A 19,516-nucleotide genomic window follows, 5' to 3' on the forward strand; every position below is an offset into this window, starting at 1 on the left:
GTTTTGTTTGATCAGCACTTTTACTGCCGTGACCTGACCTACCGTAATTTCCGGACTATAAGCCGCTACTTTTCTTCTACACTTTAAACACTGCGGCTTTTTCTACGGTGCGGCTTACTTATGTTTTTTTTCGTGGCGCACTATCACAACTATTGTGAATCATTCATTTTTAATAACCCTCATCAACATGGAAAATACTAGAAGAAAAGCATATGATGTGGCTTTTAAGTTAAAAGCGATCACTCTGGCGGTTGAAGAAGGAAATCGAACTGGCGCACGTAATCTTGGCATAAATTACTGTTATTGTTTCCGCTGTACAAATCAGACTGAAGGCAAAAGCAATCGCCACTGCGATGAAAATAGAAGATTTTAGAGGTGGGCCATTGGGGAGTTTTAGATTGTTCCTTGTTTGAGTAAAAAAGCATAAACAACGTAATTTGTGTGTAGCTGATACAAACGTATATTTCAAGGTAGCTGCATTACAGACACCGTTAGAAAAAAAAGCATTTACCGGTACAATATATTTATGTTGCTAAGCGGATTAAATTAAAAGAAAAGTTAAAAAACCCTGACGTGATGAAAATTGGATTTAAGGTCTCTGTATAAACATACAAGTGAAAAGAGTGGCTGTTGTTTCTTACCTGTCTGTCACTCGTCAGTGACTTGTCTCTTACGGTAATAAAAACATATACCGGTACTGAGTGTTTTCGATCTAATTTTTCATATTACTACGTGGGATACCTGCGGCTTAAAATCCGGTGCGGCTTATATAAATACAAGATTGATTTTCTTTCTAAAATTAGATTATGCGGCTTTTAATCAGGTGCGCTCTGCAGTCCAGAAATTCAGTTCAGACATATGAGTAAACACTTATGGTAAAAAACCTTTCTATACAAATATCTTATTTCTCAGCCTGGATATCAGCAGCTTATAGTCCAGTGCGGCTTGTATGTGAAAAAATATACATTTCTTTTAAATTTTAGTGGGTGCTGGTTATATGTCCTCTATAGTCTGGAAAATACTGTACACACACACACACACACATTTGTGTGTGCACACAATAGTGTTGAAAATTGAAGAAAATATTCAACCAATCAGTTAAAAGGTTCAGTCTGTTTTGCCAGCTGTAGAATTTATGAAAGGAGCCTAAAACAGTACTAAAACAGTACTGCAAGAAGCAGTTACTCTATAATTAAACCCCTAGCTTTTGGCTGACGTACATCTCAGCTGGAAATTAAAAAAATACACTGATTATAGGTGGGGCTCCAGGAGCAGTTAAGACACGCCAAGCCACTCTCCAACAGACTGAAATGTCAAGAGTTGAACCAAAATCAATCAACCTCTCTACTTTACTTCAGCCCCAATTACATTTGTTTTTAGACAGAAAAAAAAAAAACCTAAATGTTTTTGGGATTTTAGTTACACTTTAAGTGTCACTAATGTACTGAAGTAATTACAGTTACTTTCAAATGTATCGACAAGGTTTACCTGTTTTCCCACTCTTTTTCCAACAGTGAGTTGCACAGCTGCGAAGTGTTTGCTTTATGCTGTTCAAGCAAAGCCTCCCGGTCCTCCTCTGAAGTTTGTACAAAATGCTTCTCGAAGTCTTGTACCTCCAGCAACAAGCTGTAGATCTAAAGGATGTCAGTGGTGGACAGAAGGAGCCAAACATGTATTAAGGATTCATCATGTAGGGTTCATATACTTTGATTTAGCTTGTTTTCAGAATGCATAGTGCTCTTATTCCAACCTTTTCAACTGTGTAAAGGATTTGTCTTCTCTTATTCCACACTTGCTTCTCTCGTTTCTCCTGCAAATAGGTGGAAAATCAATCACAAATACACCAACCTGACTTTTTTAAAATAAATGTTCAACAACAATGATGAGACAATAACACTGGACAGACGTTGGCTGAAAATATTTCCACCAAAGATGAGGGCAAGGAAAAGCAAAATCAGTGGCTACCTGCAGCAGCAGTCTTGGCAAAAAAAAACAAAAAAAAACACCACCAAAACATGGTCTTCCCATACAGGTGCTGGTCATATAATTAGAATACTGTATCGTGAAAAAGTTGACTTATTTCAGAAATTCTATTCAAAATGTGGAATTCGTTTGTTATATTCATTCATTACAACCAGACTGATATATTTCAAGTGTTTATTTCTTTTAATTTTGATGATTATAACTGAAAACTAATGAAAAACCAAAATTCAGTACCTCGGAAAATTATAATACTTCAGAAAGGTTCAATATTGAAGAGACCTGGTGTCACATTCTAATCAGCTAATGAACTCAAAACACCTGTGAAGGCCTTTAAATGGTCTCTAAGTCTAGATCTGAAGGCTACACAATCATGGGGAAGACTGCTGACCTGACAGTTGTCCAAAAAGATGACCATTGCAAGGACGGCGAAAAGTTCATTGCTAAAGAGGCTGGCTGTTCACAGAGCTCTGTGTTCAAGCACATTAATAGACAGGTGAAGAGAAGGAAAAGATGCAGTAGAAAAAAAGTGTACAAGCAATAGGAATAACTGCAACCGTGAGAGGATAGTCAAAACAAAACGCACTCAAGATTTTTGGGGAGATTCACAAAGAGTGGACTGCAGTTGGAGGTGCTTCAAGAATGACCACACCGATGTATGCAAGACATGAGTTTCAGCTGTCGCTTTTCTTGTGTCAAGCCACTCTTGAACATGAAACAGCTTCAGAAGCATCTCGCCTGGACTAGACACAAATGACTGGAGTGCTGATGAAAGGTCCAAGGTTATTTTCTCTGAAAGTAAATTTTGCATGTCACAGTGTCTGGAGGAAGAGATGAGAGGCACAGAATGTTTGTTGGTTGAGGTCAAGCGCTGTTTCCAGTCACTGATGGTTTGGGGGGCCAAGTCATTTGTCATCTGGTGTTGATCCACTGTGTTTTCTTAGGTCCAAGGTCAATGCAGCCATCTACTAGGACATTTGAGAGCACTTCATGCTTCCTGCTGCTGACCAACTTTATGGAGATGCAGAATTCCTTTTCCAACAGGACTTGGCACCTGCACACAGTGCAAAATCTACCAGTACCTGGTTCAAGGACCACGGTATCCGTATGGAGTAATTCAGCCCCAAGGAGTCAACTAGTGCTGTACATTCTCATACTTTTCATGTCCATACCTTTCAGTTGGCCAACAACTGAAATCTAGAAATCTTTTTTGTATCAGTCTTAAGTAATATTCCAATTTTCTGAGACACTGAAATTGGGATTTTTATTAGTTGTCAGTTATAATCATAAGAATTAGAAGAAAAACACTTGAAATATATCAGCCTGTGTGTAATTAATGAATATAATATACAAATTTAAATTTTTGAATGGAATTACTGAAATAAATCAAGTTTTTCATGATATTCTAATTCTATGACCAGCAACTGTACATTACTGGTGTTTCTGAAAACACCCATAAAGAAATAGAACAATGTTGTGTATGCTGTAAAAGTAAATAAATAATCACTCCACAATTATCCAACACAGGAGCACCAACTCATCTGGACAGGATACAGTTGTTCACCTGCACCCAAAGTTTAAGTTCACTCATTCTAAAAGAACCATTCTCAAACAGAGCAGGAGGCCCAAGGTGCAACCTTGAGCTCTCGCCAACACTAACCAAAACAGCAAAAGTATGACTTACGAATAATCTCCCAAAAAGGAAAAGGGTTTAACGTATAAGAATGTAGAGTGCTTTTCACACAATCACATTTTATTTGATAATGAAATTATGTGAAGTTTTTAAATGCAAAAATAGAAAAGGTTCTTGCCACTGGAAAGATTGAATTTCTATGTTTTTAACTCAAACACTTCAGTACGTGCCCTCTGACTTTAGCTGCATTTTTGCAGTGTAATCCAAAATATTGTATATGTAAAATTCACAACAGTATATGTACCAATATATCTTTACCATTTTTAAGTGGGGTGTGTATATATATATATATATATATATATATATATATAATAGTAAGGTAGCAATAAATGTATTCAAAACTTTCATTTAGCAAATACAATAATATATAAAAGACAGAAATATGTTATATTCTACAAGTCAGAGCAACACCCTTTGTCAGAAAGGTTATTTGGCTTGTATCCATGAAGTGATATGTTGGGCGGCAGTAGCTCAACATATCAACATGGAAAGTGTTCTGGTAGTAGTGAAAAATGCTCACTTATGGCCCTGCGATGAACTGCTGACTCTGTGTGTGTGTGTGTGTGTGTGTGTGTGTGTGTGTGTGTGTGTGTGTGTGTGTGTGTGTGTGTGCGGGGGGTGGGGGGGATACCAACCTCATCATCTGAGCGAGCTGTCACTACGGCATCAATCATCTTACGGGGGTTGTTGACGCTGGAGACTGTCAGCTTACCAAGAGAACCTGCAAACTGAACTGTTGACAAACATTCATCAACTTTCAAATGATGAACTTAGTGTAAGGGGTTGTTGATGTTGTGGTACAAAATTCTTGTCACTTGCCAGGTCTATAGGAATGTTCAACCTTGGCAATTTGGGGTGTTATTAGCTTGGTGGTATGCTCCTTCTTGCTGCTGTCCGTTTGTCTTTCCTGACGTTTTTCCATTTTTTCATAGTAGTTCTACATGTGGAAACATAGAGGTCAGTGAAAATATTATAATAAAGTAAAAAATGAAAGGATTGTAAAAACAATGTTTAATGTAGAGTGTGTGTGCACATGTACAAATACACACAAAAATACCTGATAATAGTAGTCATCCAGATAAGGATCTGTGCTCTGCAGCTGCATCATTTGGACTTTGGTCACCCACTCCTTTTCTTTTTGAGTCATCAAGTTACTGTAGGGATCTCTACTTCTGCGGTCCCCTCCAGTCCTGCTATGATTCCTGTGGAGCAGATGAATGTGACCTTTCTTTGATCAGGAGATATTTAAATAGAGCTCTAGTTATGGAAATTTTTCAGTCAACAACCAGTGAATTACTGCCCCACACAGTCGTCGCTTACAAATACGAATTAATTTACCCAGCCTGGTTCTGCATGCGCTGGGTGAGCATTCGATGGTGTTGTGGATGAAGATGAGTAGTATTGTGTCTAATCGCTGCTCCATGGCTTGTGAGGCCACGGGGGGGCAGTGATGCCATGCGCTGGCCAGATGGCACAGAGCCACCAAAAAACTGCCTGAAACCACCACCTGGTAATAAAGGGGGGGCTGGTCCAGTGCAGGGAAAACGAGCCACCTAACATCAGGAAGCAAGAAAATAGACCAAAGTTAAAGATGAACCTGTGGTACAGAAGTGAACTATTAAAACAGTAAAGCAGATTGGTTAGCACTTTATATGAACCAATTCCTGCCTTCTTTATCTATCTGCTCTTATCTCCATTTCTATTATGGACTTATTATTTTCTTCTTTAGAGTGAATTAATATATTTTCATTTACAGGGTGGGGGTACTCCTGATAGAAAATAAAACTATAATTCATTATATTCATAGTGCTATCCACCACTTGGTGTTTAACCGGTGCTGTTTGGGTTGGATAAAATAAGTGTAATAGTATGGGATGATGCTTGTTAACAGAGTGTGTCTCACTATATCGCAAAAGAAATATGGTTACGTAACAGTTCTAAAAATGCTCCAAGACTTTGACAAATAACATGTATGGCCAAAATAACATGCATTTTAAAAACTGCAATCCAAAACACATTTAGCAAAGAGGTTGACTGTCAAGAAACTAAAATAATTTGGGTTTTACTCAGCCACAACTGATATGTGGTCAAGGTCAAACATGAGCCAAAACATGAGCTTATCAATACAGGAACTCACCACTGATGAGACCCCAAGTCCCTAGAAACGAGATATATGATGCTCTTATTCATTTTCAACGTGTATATATTATTAAACATGGCAATTACATATAAACAATTAATTAGCTCGGAAAAAAATACACAAATGTGACAGCTCTATTCCCTGCCATCATGGAGGAGTGTCATAAGCTGAGCACCTTCTGTAGGCTGCATGTAGCACCTCAAACTCAAGATGAAGGCTATGAAAAAATGCCAAGCTAGACAAGAATTTTACAGAAATAATGTGGAGAAAGAATTTCTCTGTGGCCACCATTTACATACCTTCACAAGTGCATGATGTATGTGTGTGTGTGTATGTGCACACGTATGAGCGAAGAGCAAGTAACTCACCTGAGGGTTAAGAATCTGGGCTCGTTGAATCTGGGACAGCACTGGACCAACTCTGGGAGGGAAAGGACCACGACACAGTGGGGAATTCTGAAATACAAATAGACAGAAAAAACAAAAATCAACAAAAAAAAAAGAGTAAACAGAGAGAACAAAAAAAAAGATTAAAAAGTAAAAGCAAAAAGTGTGCCACCAATGTAGGGTTGAAAAAAATGCTATTTGTTTATGCACGGTCCAACAATACTTATAACTAAACAAATAACATTTCCAAAAAACCTTCATTAGACTTAAAACCTTCCTCTTTAAAAAAGCTTATTGTCAGTAATTCTGTAGTTCCAGTTATTATCCTAGACATAACTATCATATTTAGAGGGTCCTCTCCTCTCCTCTCCTCTCCTCTCTGACCTTCTCCTCTCCTCACCGAATAGATCAGTAATGATGTTATTTCTTGTGTAGTTTCTCTGCGCCCCCTTTCTGTATCCATCTACAGGTATCGTCTTTATAGCTATAAATAAAGCTATATACCCTGCTGACCCACTCAACCCTTACACCAGCAGTTTGTTATAATTAATGTATTTCTCTGATCTCTGCCTATTCTCTCCTCTACCTGTCCTCTCCCTTCTCCTCAATCTCTACCCAGACGGCCATCAGCAGAAGGGTCCTCCTACCCAGTATATATGAGCCCAGTCCTGCTCAAGGTTTCTTCCTGTCAAATGGGAGTTTTTCCTTGCCACTGTTGCTTGTTGGGGATCAGGAACAGGGGGCATATAAACAATCAACTTTTCTAAAAACTCACAGCTATGTTGAGGAGGGTGTTTGGTGACAGACGCTCAGTGTAAGGAGGTGGGAATCTGTGCTGGCCCGGGGCTCTAACGTGAACTGCCAATGGATGTTGGATCTACACATGCACACAAAGATGGGAAAAATTTAAAATGTTACATGTTAAACAAGACTACACAGTATTTGTTCTGTAATTGTCTATTAGTACAACTGATGAATTAAGGTATATAAAAAAAACATGAACTCAACTGTTTAATATTCTGTAAAAGTACAACAAAGATTACATCTATTAGTGCTTGATTACAGTATTAGGTGTAAAATGTTGATGGCAATAAGTGTGTTTACATGCACATTGAAATAGGACAACACTTGTTGCTTGACTAGCGAGCATAATTTATGCAATGAGACTTTGTTTACAAAGGAGTTTGCAGTAGCGTAATTATGGATCAGTCAAGCCACCTCCTCCTGTTTAGGTGGCAATTTGTTTGAATTTGTTGATGATGGGCCACACCGGCAAACCTATCTTGCAACAGGCTCAAAGGGAGTCCACCGGAATATTGGCCGATATAAAACTTAACTTAAAACTGTACTTTTCTAAGTCTTTTTGCATAGAATTTGGGCGTAATTGTATAGGAATGATACTATATAAGAACATTTATAATAACAATAGAAATAAATTAAGGAACAACAAAAATTGAATAATGGTTTGAAGATTTGTGTGCTCTTCACCTGATGATTTATGGTATGGCTCACTGGCTGTTTTGGTGGGGTCCCAATAGGTACGACCCTCACTGGAGGGGACCCAATCACTGGAGAGGAAGAGCGTGGAGGTGGGACTCTCTCTGATAAATCCTGACCATCATTACCAGCCTGAAGAAGTCGTTTAGGAAGTCCTGTTTCCTTGAAACCCGACAGGGGAGAACTATCCTGCAGAGGTGAAAGATAAACGGAATTATAAGTGGAAGATAACCTGTGTTTAACATGCTCTGTGAGGTTAATAAACATTGTAAGACACTATTTTTGAGATAAAGGAGAGAAGTAAGCGATGTGGCAACACAGAAACAATAATGAACAGCATTAAGTTTCCTTTCTCCTACTTTGCATGTCAAATGCAAATGTTGAAAATGACACTACTTATGGATCTCCAGTCTCAAGAAAGTTCTTTATTCTTTAAGAGTCATAATTAGTTTAATATAGGCACTGTGTTTAGTGTTATCACATGAGGAATCAACATATATTGTACTGTATATCAGCGGTCCCCCAACCACTGGGTCATTTGGTGCCGGGCCGCACAGAAAGAATAAATAACTTACACTATTTCCATTTTATTTATAGTCTATCTCTGAACAATTTTTTATTTTGAAAGAAATGACAGAATTCTCTCCGTTACATCCGTCTATAACTCACTCTCGACGCACGTCAAGATGCTTGCCTCGGTCATGTGTCACGGTAATATTAAACCCACAAGCTGGCAAAATGAGTGAAAAACAGATGGAAAGTTTCTTTACAAAAGGCCCAGTGAAGACAGAAGAAGGGCCTATGACCACTAAGACAAAGAAAGCTGCATTTAACAGACAATACCAGGAGAACTACTTAAAATATGGATTTACCATGACTGGTAATTCACACGCACCAAGCATAATATGCATAATATGCGGCGACCGGTTCTCCAGTGAGAAACAAAACAGCTTTGACACTTGGAGACCATGCCAGGAGGATGCTGCTAATAAAGTTACCTACAAATACTACACAGTGGACTGACTTTTTAAAAAAAAATCATATATACAAAATACCCCAATTTTTAGTGTTGGATGTATTATTTTATTTTGTTGTATTTATCCGCCACACCTTAGTCTGACATTAATCCAGTCCCTGGTGCAAAAGAGGTTGGGGACCACTGCTATAAATGACATTGCCCAGCTTCTTGTCTATGTAGGACTCTACTGTGACTTTTGTTATTCACTGCTCATCTTTTTCGTGTAAGTTTGTGACTGAGCAGGAAATATTTCAGGCCTATTTTTAGTTATTGATGTACAGTAGGCATAGTAGCAGTTCTGAAATAATTAAATTGGACGATGAAGTTTGCAGACAATGCAATCTGGAGTGACAGCATAAACAAGTAAAGGAAAATCTGGAAAGGAGGTGTGAAGCTGAGAGGAATGAAGGTTAGTTGATGTGAGACATAAACAGATGAGTTGATTAAAATATCACAACCTGCAAGAATGAATTGAAAAGTGGACAAGACAGGGGTGTGCCCAAAGATGCTGCGTGACAGTGCGAATGAACACAAGGCAGAAAGCAGGGCTGGAGCTCTTGAGGTTCTCTTTGGGAATGAAACAGTTGGGCAGAATTTAATTTTATTACTAAATGAGTTCCCTACCTCCACGCATGAACCCAACCCAACAGTGATGCTCGCAGGACAAAAAGCCATGCTGTTCTCCCAGATACTGTGAGAATTCACCTGAAACAGATGATACATTTAGACATTAGACATTTTAGATACAATTAGACTTTCCAAATGCCATGAACAAAAATTTTAAAATAAATCAGTTTCAAATGAATGCACTAAATGCATTAATTAATGCATCTAAATGTTGTTTAAATGTTATTTAAAAAAATGTAGATATGCTAGCAAGTGAAGGGAAAACCTTTCCCTTCCCTTGTGATTTTCTGTATTCATTTATCATAAAATGTAATCTGATAATCTTTACAGGAGCCATATGTAGGAAATGTATCTAAATATATAAAATTGCCCTGATATGTTACTAGACATTAGGGAATTATGATAATTTCCAACATTTACTGTATATCATTCACAACAGTAGTCCACCCAGAATATTCTCATTTTCAAAAGACCCTAAATAACATTGACGTTTACATTTAGTCTTTTGGTCTGCTGCTCCACCCTCCACCAATCTACCAATCAAGAAGTCATCAGTGCATTGGTATCCAGGTTGCCAGTTAAGACATATCGTCCACATGAACACTTCAGATCACAACGGTCACAACGTTATTAAACCTTAAAGGTTTCATTTCAATTTCCAACCACATCATGTCAATTCATGAACAAAACAAAGATCTGTATGTTCAGGCGTTGACGATAACCAGGAAAAGAGATCACGTTAGTCCAGTATTGGCTTCTCCACATTGGCTCCCTGTGAAATTTAGCCGTAATTTTAAAAACCTCCTCCTTTGGAAGAAGCTGCCAGACTGGATCTGGGAGGCAGACTCAGTGTTTAAAGTCAGACTGAAAACCTTCCTTTTTGAAGGCTCATAATTAAGGTGAAGACAGAACTGTTCTTAGTTCTGCTGCCATAATAACACACCTGCACCTATACCCTCTTATCTATACAATCATGTCACATAAATGCTCATTTTCCTCAAGTCTGGCTGATCCTGGATATGGTCCATCAAGGCCTGAAGGTCTAGTGGCCCAGAGCTCCATATGAGGACATCTGAAGCTGCACCGAAGCAGAGATGCCCAGACTTCCATCTCCTCAGACACTTCCTCTGGCTCTTACTGAAAGATTTCAAGGTGTCCACAGGCCAGACAAGTGACAAAGTTACTTCAGCTTGTCTTGGATCTTCCCCTGTGTCTCCCCCCAGGGGGACATTGCAGGAAAACTTCCTGAGGGAGGCATCCAGGGGGCTTCTAGGGGCATCTATATCAGATGCCCAAGCCACCTCAGCTGGCTCCTCTTGATTTGGAGGAGTAACGACTCTACTCTGACCTCCTCCTGGGTGACAGAGCTTCTCACCAAATCTCTAAGAGAGTGCCCTGCAGAGGAAGCTCAAAAAAATATATTAATGCTATTTAATGCAGTAAGAGACTTGCTAGTGTACTATAACATACCAACAGATTACATGGAATGACTGACAAATTTTCAGTTTTAACCTGCAAGTGTTCATTCAGTTTGATCAAATAATTGTAAAAAAATTATTCATTTTCTGAACATTTCTGTCAATATAGATGATTAATAACTGCTTTCCAAAGGACTGGAATCTGTTTGTGGCAGTGAGTAGCAGGTGGGAGCTTCCAGCTATGTTACTATAGAGACAACTTCATATAACATGCTAAGTTAAAAGTTGTGCTGATTAAATTAACCCAGGTGTGTAAAAAAGTGAAGTTATGATGCATACCGAGTTTTCACAACAGGGTACCTTCTCGGACACTCCCATTATGTCTTTATTTATTGCAGGCCACCTTACACTCCATAATAGTAATAGTAATAATGCAAACCTAGACACAAACATTCTAAAACGTGTTGACTTTATGTATAGTATAATTCCTGACAGTATTCCAAAATTTTTTGCACACAGATTTTGAGATAGCAAATTTTGCCCAGTAAAAAAATGTGTGTAGCGATAAAACTCACCTGGCTCATATGACCACTCCCTCTGTGCATCACATGCTCCTGCGGGTAGAAGCCAAGTCTGGACGAGGGTTGTGAGAGAGATGAAAGGCCTGTAGCGGTGCACAGTAGATTAGAGCACAACACACTTGAGTTGATCAACCATGTTTTAATGTGACAGAAAGCACCGAAATGTAGTCTCAAAGGCCTAAATATAGATCTCATAGCCCAAAGAAGAGGACTATCTAAGGGCTAAAAATCCATCAAGACTCCGAGTTTTGTCACAACTGTAAACCCTAGGGCTAGGTACAGTGAGAGTAAAAAGTATTTGATCCCTTGCTGATTTTGTTGGTTTGTCCACTAATAAAGACATGATCATTCCATACTTTTAATGGTAGATGTATTCTAACATGGAGAGACATAATATCAAAAAGAAAATCAAGAAAATAACTTTAAAGAATTTATTTTAATTTATTTGTTTTTCATTGAGGGAAATAAGTATTTGATCCCCTAGTATGCATTAGGAGTTCTGGCTTTCACAGAACAGTTAGACGCTCCCAAACAACTTGTTACCTGAATTGAAGACACCAGGTCTAACTAATCACCTGTATGTAAGACAACTGTTCACAGAATCAGACAGATTCCAAACTCTCCACCATGGGTAAGACCAAAGAACTCTCTCAGGACCTCAGAGACAGGATTGTTGACCTGCATAAATCGGGAATGGGCTACAAAAACATTAGCAAATTGCTGGGTATTAAAGTAACAACTATTGGTGCAATTGTGAGAAAATTTAAGAAGTATAACATGACCATCAATAGACCTCGGTCTGGTGCTCCACATAAGATTTCACCTCGTGGGGTGGCAATTATCATGAGAACAGTGAGAAATCGGCCTGCAACCACACAGCAGGAGTTAGTGAATGACCTCCAGGCAGCTGGGACCAAAGTCACCAGGAAAACAATTGGCAACACTTTGTGCCGCAGTGGATTAAAATCCTGCAGTACCTGAAAGATACCCCTGCTTAAGAAGGCACATGTGGAGGCTCGCCTAAAGTATGCCAATGATCACCTCAAAGATGTACAAAGTGATTGGAAGAAGGTTCTGTGGTCAGACGAGACCAAAATTGAACTATTTGGCCTCAACTCTACTCATCATGTGTGGAGGAAGAAAAATGCTGCCTATGATCCCAGGAACACTGTGCCCACCGTCAAGCATGGAGGTGGAAACATTATGTTTTGGGGGTGTTTCACTGCCAAGGGCACAGGGCTACTTCACCGCATCACTGGGAAGATGGACGGAGCCATGTACCGTGCAGTGCTGAGGGACAACCTCCTCCCCTCTGCTAGGAAGCTGAAAATGGGCCGTGGCTGGGTCTTCCAACGTGACAACGACCCAAAGGATACAGCAAAGGCAACAAAGGAGTGGCTCAAGAAGAACCATATTAAGGTCATGGAGTGGCCCAGCCAGTCTCCGGACCTCAATCCAATTGAAAATCTATGGAGAGCTGAAGGTCCGAGTTGCCAAGCGACAGCCCACCAACCTTAATGATTTAGAGAGGATCTGCAAAGAAGAGTGGGCCAAAATTCCCTGATATGTGTGCTGGTTAACTACAACAAACGTTTGACCGCTGTGCTTGCAAACAATGGCTTTGCCACCAAATATTAAGTGCTTTTGGAGGGATTCCGAGGGATTTCGAGGGATTCCAGCTGTTCCGTGCCGACCGCGACCTGGCGCTCTCTGGCAAGAGAGCAGGCGGTGGAGTCTGCTTCTACATCAACAGCGACTGGTGCACTGATGTGACTGATCTCTCAGCACTGTTCTCCTGCTTTGGAATACCTCTTCATCAACTGCAGACCCTTCTATTCTCCGCGTGAGTTCGCTTCATTCATTCTGGCCTCTGTTTACATCACGACAGATGCGGACGTGCGCGAGGCTCAGCGCACGCTCGCGGACTGTATTCAACAAGTGGAGCGGACCTATCCCGACGCTCTGGTTATCGTGCTTGGCGACTTTAATCAGAGCAACCTGAGTTACGAGCTCCCCGGGTACAAACAGTTTATCAAATGCCCCACCAGAGCAGAGAACACGCTGGATCACTGTTACACCACAGTGAAGGACGCGTATTGGGCTATCCCCCGTGCTGCGCTAGGACTGTCTGATCACGTGATGGTCCACCTGATCCCCACATACAGACAGAAACTTAAACTTATAAAGCCATCCGTGAGCACCACGAAGAGATGGACCAGTGAGGCTGTGGAGGAGCTGCGCACGTGTTTGGATACAACTGACTGGGATATGTTTAAAGGGGCCACACATGATCTGGATGAGTACACGGACACTTGGACCTCATATATCCACTTTTGTGAGGAGCGCATTCTACCAACGCGCACTAGGGTGAGTTATTCCAATGACAAGCCCTGGTTCACACCGAAACTCAGACAGATCAGGAAAGAAAAGGAAGCAGCGCTGAAAAGTGGAGACAGAGACTGCTACAGAGAGGCCAAATACCGGTTTAGCAAGGAACTGAGGAGAGCTAAATCTGTGTATTCGGAGAAACTTCAGCAGCAGTTTACTGCTAACGACTCTGCTTCTGTGTGGAGAGGCCTGAGGCAGATTACCGACTACAGGCCTCAGGCTTCAAAGGGTCAGGACGACAAAGCCCTTTGTCAGAGTCTGTCCCTCCACTATGCCCGCTTTGACACCTCGTCAGCCATGCCCAACACCTCCCCTCCCCCCAGTGTCACTGCCCCCATGGACCTCACTCCATCAAAGGCAGTTCCCTCCTCCTCCCCCCCTCCACTCACCATCACTCACCATCAGTCCTCCCCCCCTCCATTCACCAACAGTGAACAGGATGTGCGAAGGCAGTTCGCCAGGTTGAACCCGCGCAAGGCCCCTGGCCCAGACGGCGTGTCTCCTTCCACCCTGAGGCACTGCGCAGAGGAGCTGACTCCTGTCTTCACAGACATCTTCAACTCCTCCCTGGAGTCGTGCCAGGTGCCAGCCTGCCTCAAAACTTCAACAATCGTCCCTGTCCCCAAGAAGCCATGGATCACTGGGCTTAACGACTACAGACCTGTGGCGCTCACCTCTGTAGTCATGAAGTCCTTAGAGCGCCTGATCCTGCCACACCTCAAGTCCATCACCACCCCCCTCCTGGATCCACTGCAGTTCGCCTACAGAGCTAACAGATCTGTGGACGATGCGGTCAACCTGGCCCTTCACTCCATCCTGCAGCATCTGGACTCCCCGGGAACCTACGCGAGGATCCTGTTCGTGGACTTCAGCTCTGCATTCAACACCATCCGCCCCGCTCTGCTACAGGACAAGCTGTCCCAGCTTAGTGTGCCTGACTCCCTCTGCAGGTGGATCACTCACTTCCTGACGGATCGGAGGCAGTATGTGCGGCTGGGGAAGACTGTCTCGGACTCTGTCTCCATCAGCACTGGATCACCCCAGGGCTGTGTACTTTCCCCCCTACTCTTCTCCCTGTATACAAACTGCTGCACCTCAAGCCACCAGTCTGTCAAGCTGATCAAGTTTGCGGATGACACCACCCTCATCGAGCTCATCTCCAATGGCGATGAGACTGCCTACAGGAGGGAGGTGGCTCGACTGGTGTCCTGGTGCGGACACAACAACCTGCAGCTGAACGCTCAGAAGACAGTGGAGATGATTGTGGACTTCAGGAAAGTCACAGCCCCTTTGCCCCCCCTTGCCCTCATGGACTCCCCCATCACCATCGCGGACTCCTTCCGCTTCCTGGGCACCACCATCACCCGGGACCTTAAGTGGGAGCCAACCATCAGCTCCCTCATCAAGAAGGCCCAGCAAAGGATGTTCTTCCTACGGAAGCTGAGGAAGCTCAAACTGCCTCCCAGGATGTTGGCGCAGTTTTATACGGCCATCATCGAGTCCATCCTCACCTCCTCCCTCACCATGTGGTATGCTGACGCCACTGTCAGGGACAGACTAAGGCTGCAGCGCGTCATGCGCGCTGCCAAGAAGGTGATCGGCTGCAGGCTTCCATCCATCCAGGACCTGTATATCTCCAGGACCCGGAGGCGTGCAGGTCGGATCACGGCCGACCCTTCCCACCCTGGTCACGGACTGTTTTCCCCCCTCCCCTCAGGCAGGAGACTACGGTCCATTCGGACCAAAACCTCCCGCTACACGAACAGCTTCTTCCCCTCTGCCATCAGGCTGCTGAACACCAAGTGACTTATCACTTAAGCACCATGTACAGCAGCCAGTCGGACTCACGAACAATACATCACATTACTCCTGCATTGACCTGCACTATTTCTTACTATTTATGTATATACTGTATATATGTCTTATTTTATTTTATTTATCTTATTCTAGTGTTGTCTTCTTTATGTTGAATGTCGCAGCGTCACACCAAGACAAATTCCTAGCTTGTGTAATTCTGTGTATTACATGAACAATGGCAATAAATCTGATTCTGATTCTGATAGAGGGATCAAATACTTATTACCCTAAATGAAAAACAAATAAATTAAAATAAATTCTTTAAAGTTATTTTCTGGATTTTCTTTTTGATATTCTGTCTCTCCATGTTAGAATACATCTACCATTAAAAGTATAGAATGATCATGTCTTTATTAGTGGACAAACCAACAAAAAGTGATCAAATACTTTTTACTCTCACTGTATATGGATGTGGGTTACACACCCAAAATTATGAAGGATGGAGCTACAGCCATGACAAGGAAGAACAATGGAACAGCATCTGTGATATGTGCCAAGGTAAAAGAAAGTGGAAATAAGGCTGATAAAATGCAGTTTTATCCACCACAATAGTCCTTGAAATAATTAGACCATGGCAGCTCTACCAATGAGAATTTGAAACTAGTGTTGCTTCTCATTACACCAAGTGTCAAGCTAATACTCTTGTAACATCCACAGCAACATCCATGATGTTATATCATCTTCATCAATTGTGAGTTAATTTGATAACGCCTCACCTTCCCTTTATTGTTATTATCGTCAATAGTGTTATTTGATTATTTGAAGTTTTTTTTCTTGTTTTTTTTTTTTATATTTGTGTCACTGTTTCTGTGCTTTCCTAGTTCCCTCCTTCCTTATTTCAGTTCCAGCACATATTTGAACCTCCCACACAGAACACTGGGTGTTCAGACAAATTGACGCAACTGCCCAAATAGATCTAATAAAATTGCAGGATTAAAATATTGTCAAGGACAGTGGAATTGCCAAGGTTCTGTAGGTTGCAAATCAAGATTCAAGATTATCATTACTTTTTTATTTATTTAGATACGAAATCTGTTCAATTGAAACACATTTTGAGTTCATATATTGCCTGTCAATAAGCCTTTTTCCCAACAAAATTAAACGCAAACAAAGAAACAGGTTTATTACCCTATAATTGGTAATCTAAATTAATCCACAGTAGTCCTGTGATTAATTTGATAATCAAAATTAACCCAAAATTAACCTATAATTGTTTTGAAATCGTTTTAGTTTAGAAAATTATTCCTAATCACAATCCCTTTAAATGACCTAAATTTCATTTAAAACGGCACAAAAGTTAATTTCAGAGCATTTCTCCATTTTATCAGATCAGTGAAATCCAGTTATACTTGTCAGTGTTATGAATGCTAGGGTGGCATCTTGTGTATGTGCCATAGAAATTGGTGCTGCTCGATTATTTTTAGTTATTTCCAGTGTATCTGTAAAAAATATGAATATTCTTCCTATTGGTCAACTTTATCAGAGTTAAGGTGGCTTTTTTTCCCCTCTCCACTGACAAGAGGATCAATTTACCGTATTTTCACGACTATAAGGCGCACCTAAAACACTGAGATTTTCTCAAAAATCGACGGTGCGCCTTATAATATGGTGCGCCTTGTGTGTGGACTGAGTTCCAAAATCTGCTGTGCGCCTTTGGTGGGTGCACTACGGTAAACGCTCCGCAATCAATTAGCGGCACACCTACGTGTAAGGATGATTAAGAAAAAGAATTTGGGATGTTGGACATTGAAATAGTGCAGCTGTTTAATTCAGATACAGAAGATTTAAACTTTGATGGTTTTGTGGCGGAAGAATGAATATTTTGTTCAATAAATGTGTCAAAACTCACCGTTTTACTTCCGTTGTCACTTTTTACTGTATGTTTCAGCATGCGCCTAATAATAAAGTGCGCCTTATGTATGTTTTAAATACAGAAATAGCACCCATAACTGAGATTGCGCCTTTTAATACAGTGCGCCTTATGGTCGTGAAAATACGGTATGTACATAAGTTTAGGAAGTAAGATGCTTAGAGAGGAGTATTCTAAGAGATTTGGTTGACAACATGGTTAGTAGGGTTTTAATGAGCTTTAAACAATGCATGGAATTTCAAACAGCGGGCTCTGATATCTAAAAGCAGTAGTTGCTATATTACCATCATCCATCATCATCAAGTTTGCCACTGTCTTTCTGTGAATATGGTAGTGTGTGATCATTTTTGGGTGTAAAAAAATTAATGTTATCCTTCCTAAATAAATTTAATACAGAACATGAAATATAGTACACATGATATATTTCATGCTGTGCAAGAAATTTAAATTTTGCAATGAATAAGCTTAAGCAGGCTTTTAACTACGTACTTTTTGATAAGATTTGACTAAATTAATCTACTCCTCCCTGGGCTACCACCTTATCGTGGTGGAGGGGTTTGCGTGTCCCAATGATCCCAGGAGCTCCATTGTCTGGGGCTTTATGCCCCTGGTAGGGCCACCCATGGCAAACAGGTCCTAGGTGAGGGATCAGACGAAGCATAGCCCAGACCTCCTTATGATGAAGAACAGCATTGGTCCTACGTTTCCCTTGCCCGGATGCAGGTCACCGGGGCCCCCTCCTGGAGCCAGGCCTGGGGGTGGGGCACATTGGCGAGCGCCTGGTGGCCGGACCTCTGCCCATGGAGTCCGGCCGGGCACAGCCCGAATAGGCAACATGGGACCCCCTTCCCGTGGGCTCACCACCTGCAGGAGCGGCCAAGGGGGTCGGGTGCATTGTGTTTTGGGTAGCGGCCGGAGGCAGGGACCTTGGCGGTCTGATCCCCGGCTGCATAAACTGGCTCTAGGGACATGGAATGTCACCTCTCTGGTGGGAAAGGAGCCTGAGTTGGTGCGCGAGGTTGAGAAGTTCCGACTAGATATAGTTGGCCTCACCTCGACGCACAGCAAGGGCTCTGGAACCAGTCTTCTCGAGAGGGGTTGGACTCTCTACCACTCTGGAGTTGCCGATGGTGAGAGGCGACGGGCAGGGGTGGCAATTCTCGTTGCTCCCCAGCTCAGTGCCTGTATATTGGAGTTTACCCCGGTGGATGAGAGGGTAGCCTCCCTTCGCCTTCGGGTGGGGGGACGGATCCTGACTGTTGTTTGTGCCTATGGTCCAAACAGCAGTTCAGCGTATCCACCCTTTTTGGAGTCCTTAGAGGGAGTGCTGGAGAGTGCTCCTTCTGGGGGCTCCCTCGTCCTCCTGGGTGACTTCAATGCTCACGTTGGCAATGACAGTGTGACCTGGAGAGGGGTGATTGGGAAGAACGGCCCCCCTGATCTGAACCCGAGTGGTGTTTTGTTACTGGACTTCTGTGCTCGTCTCAGATTGTCCATAACAAACACCTTGTTCAGACATAAAGGCGTCCACATGTGCACTTGGCACCAGGACGCCTTAGGCCGCAGATCGATGATCGACTTTGTGGTTGTGTCATCGGATTTGCGGCCGCATGTTCTGGACACTCGGGTGAAGAGAGGGGCGGAGCTGTCAACTGATCACCACCTGGTGGTGAGTTGGCTCCGATGGTTGGGGAGGATGCCGGACAGACCTGGCACGCCCAAACGTGTTGTGAGGGTCTGCTGGGAACGCCTGGCAGAGTCCCCTGTCAGAAGGAGCTTCAACTCACGCCTCCGGGAGAGCTTTGACCATGTCCCGGGGGAGGCGGGGGACATTGAGTCCGAGTGGACCATGTTCCGTGCCTCCATTGTTGAGGCGGCTGACCGGTGCTGTGGCCGCAAGGTGGTTGGTGCCTGTCGTGGCGGCAATGCCCGAACCCGCTGGTGGACATCAGCGGTGAGGGATGCCGTCAAGCTGAAGAAGGAGTCGTATCAGGCCTTACTGGCCTGTGGGACTCCTGAGGCAGCAGATGGGTACCGGTGTGCCAAGCGGAGTGCAGCTAC

The 19,516-nt window shown here is 42.3% G+C and overlaps 1 protein-coding gene across 4 annotated transcripts in view; it reads right to left on the minus strand.

The window, feature by feature from the left end:
- The window catches only part of patl1 (PAT1 homolog 1, processing body mRNA decay factor), a 33,140-nt gene that overhangs the window by 4,638 nt on the left and 8,986 nt on the right, over nt 1–19,516 (minus strand). For 3 of the 4 annotated variants that reach the window (XM_057035900.1, XM_057035901.1, XM_057035903.1), the window contains exons 5-16: nt 11,335–11,423; nt 9,339–9,419; nt 7,688–7,885; nt 6,975–7,076; nt 6,182–6,268; nt 5,811–5,831; nt 5,012–5,226; nt 4,731–4,875; nt 4,493–4,610; nt 4,309–4,406; nt 1,751–1,810; nt 1,489–1,634 (exon numbers count right to left, since the gene is read on the minus strand). In XM_057035900.1, the coding sequence (XP_056891880.1) occupies nt 1,489–1,634; nt 1,751–1,810; nt 4,309–4,406; nt 4,493–4,610; nt 4,731–4,875; nt 5,012–5,226; nt 5,811–5,831; nt 6,182–6,268; nt 6,975–7,076; nt 7,688–7,885; nt 9,339–9,419; nt 11,335–11,423 (1,360 nt within the window). The remainder of the gene's footprint in view (nt 1–1,488; nt 1,635–1,750; nt 1,811–4,308; nt 4,407–4,492; nt 4,611–4,730; nt 4,876–5,011; nt 5,227–5,810; nt 5,832–6,181; nt 6,269–6,974; nt 7,077–7,687; nt 7,886–9,338; nt 9,420–11,334; nt 11,424–19,516) is intronic. The other variant, XM_057035902.1, reaches the window with a different exon arrangement.

This window comes from Takifugu flavidus, chromosome 6 (genome assembly GCF_003711565.1).
Source record: "Takifugu flavidus isolate HTHZ2018 chromosome 6, ASM371156v2, whole genome shotgun sequence".
Lineage (NCBI taxonomy): Eukaryota > Metazoa > Chordata > Actinopteri > Tetraodontiformes > Tetraodontidae > Takifugu > Takifugu flavidus.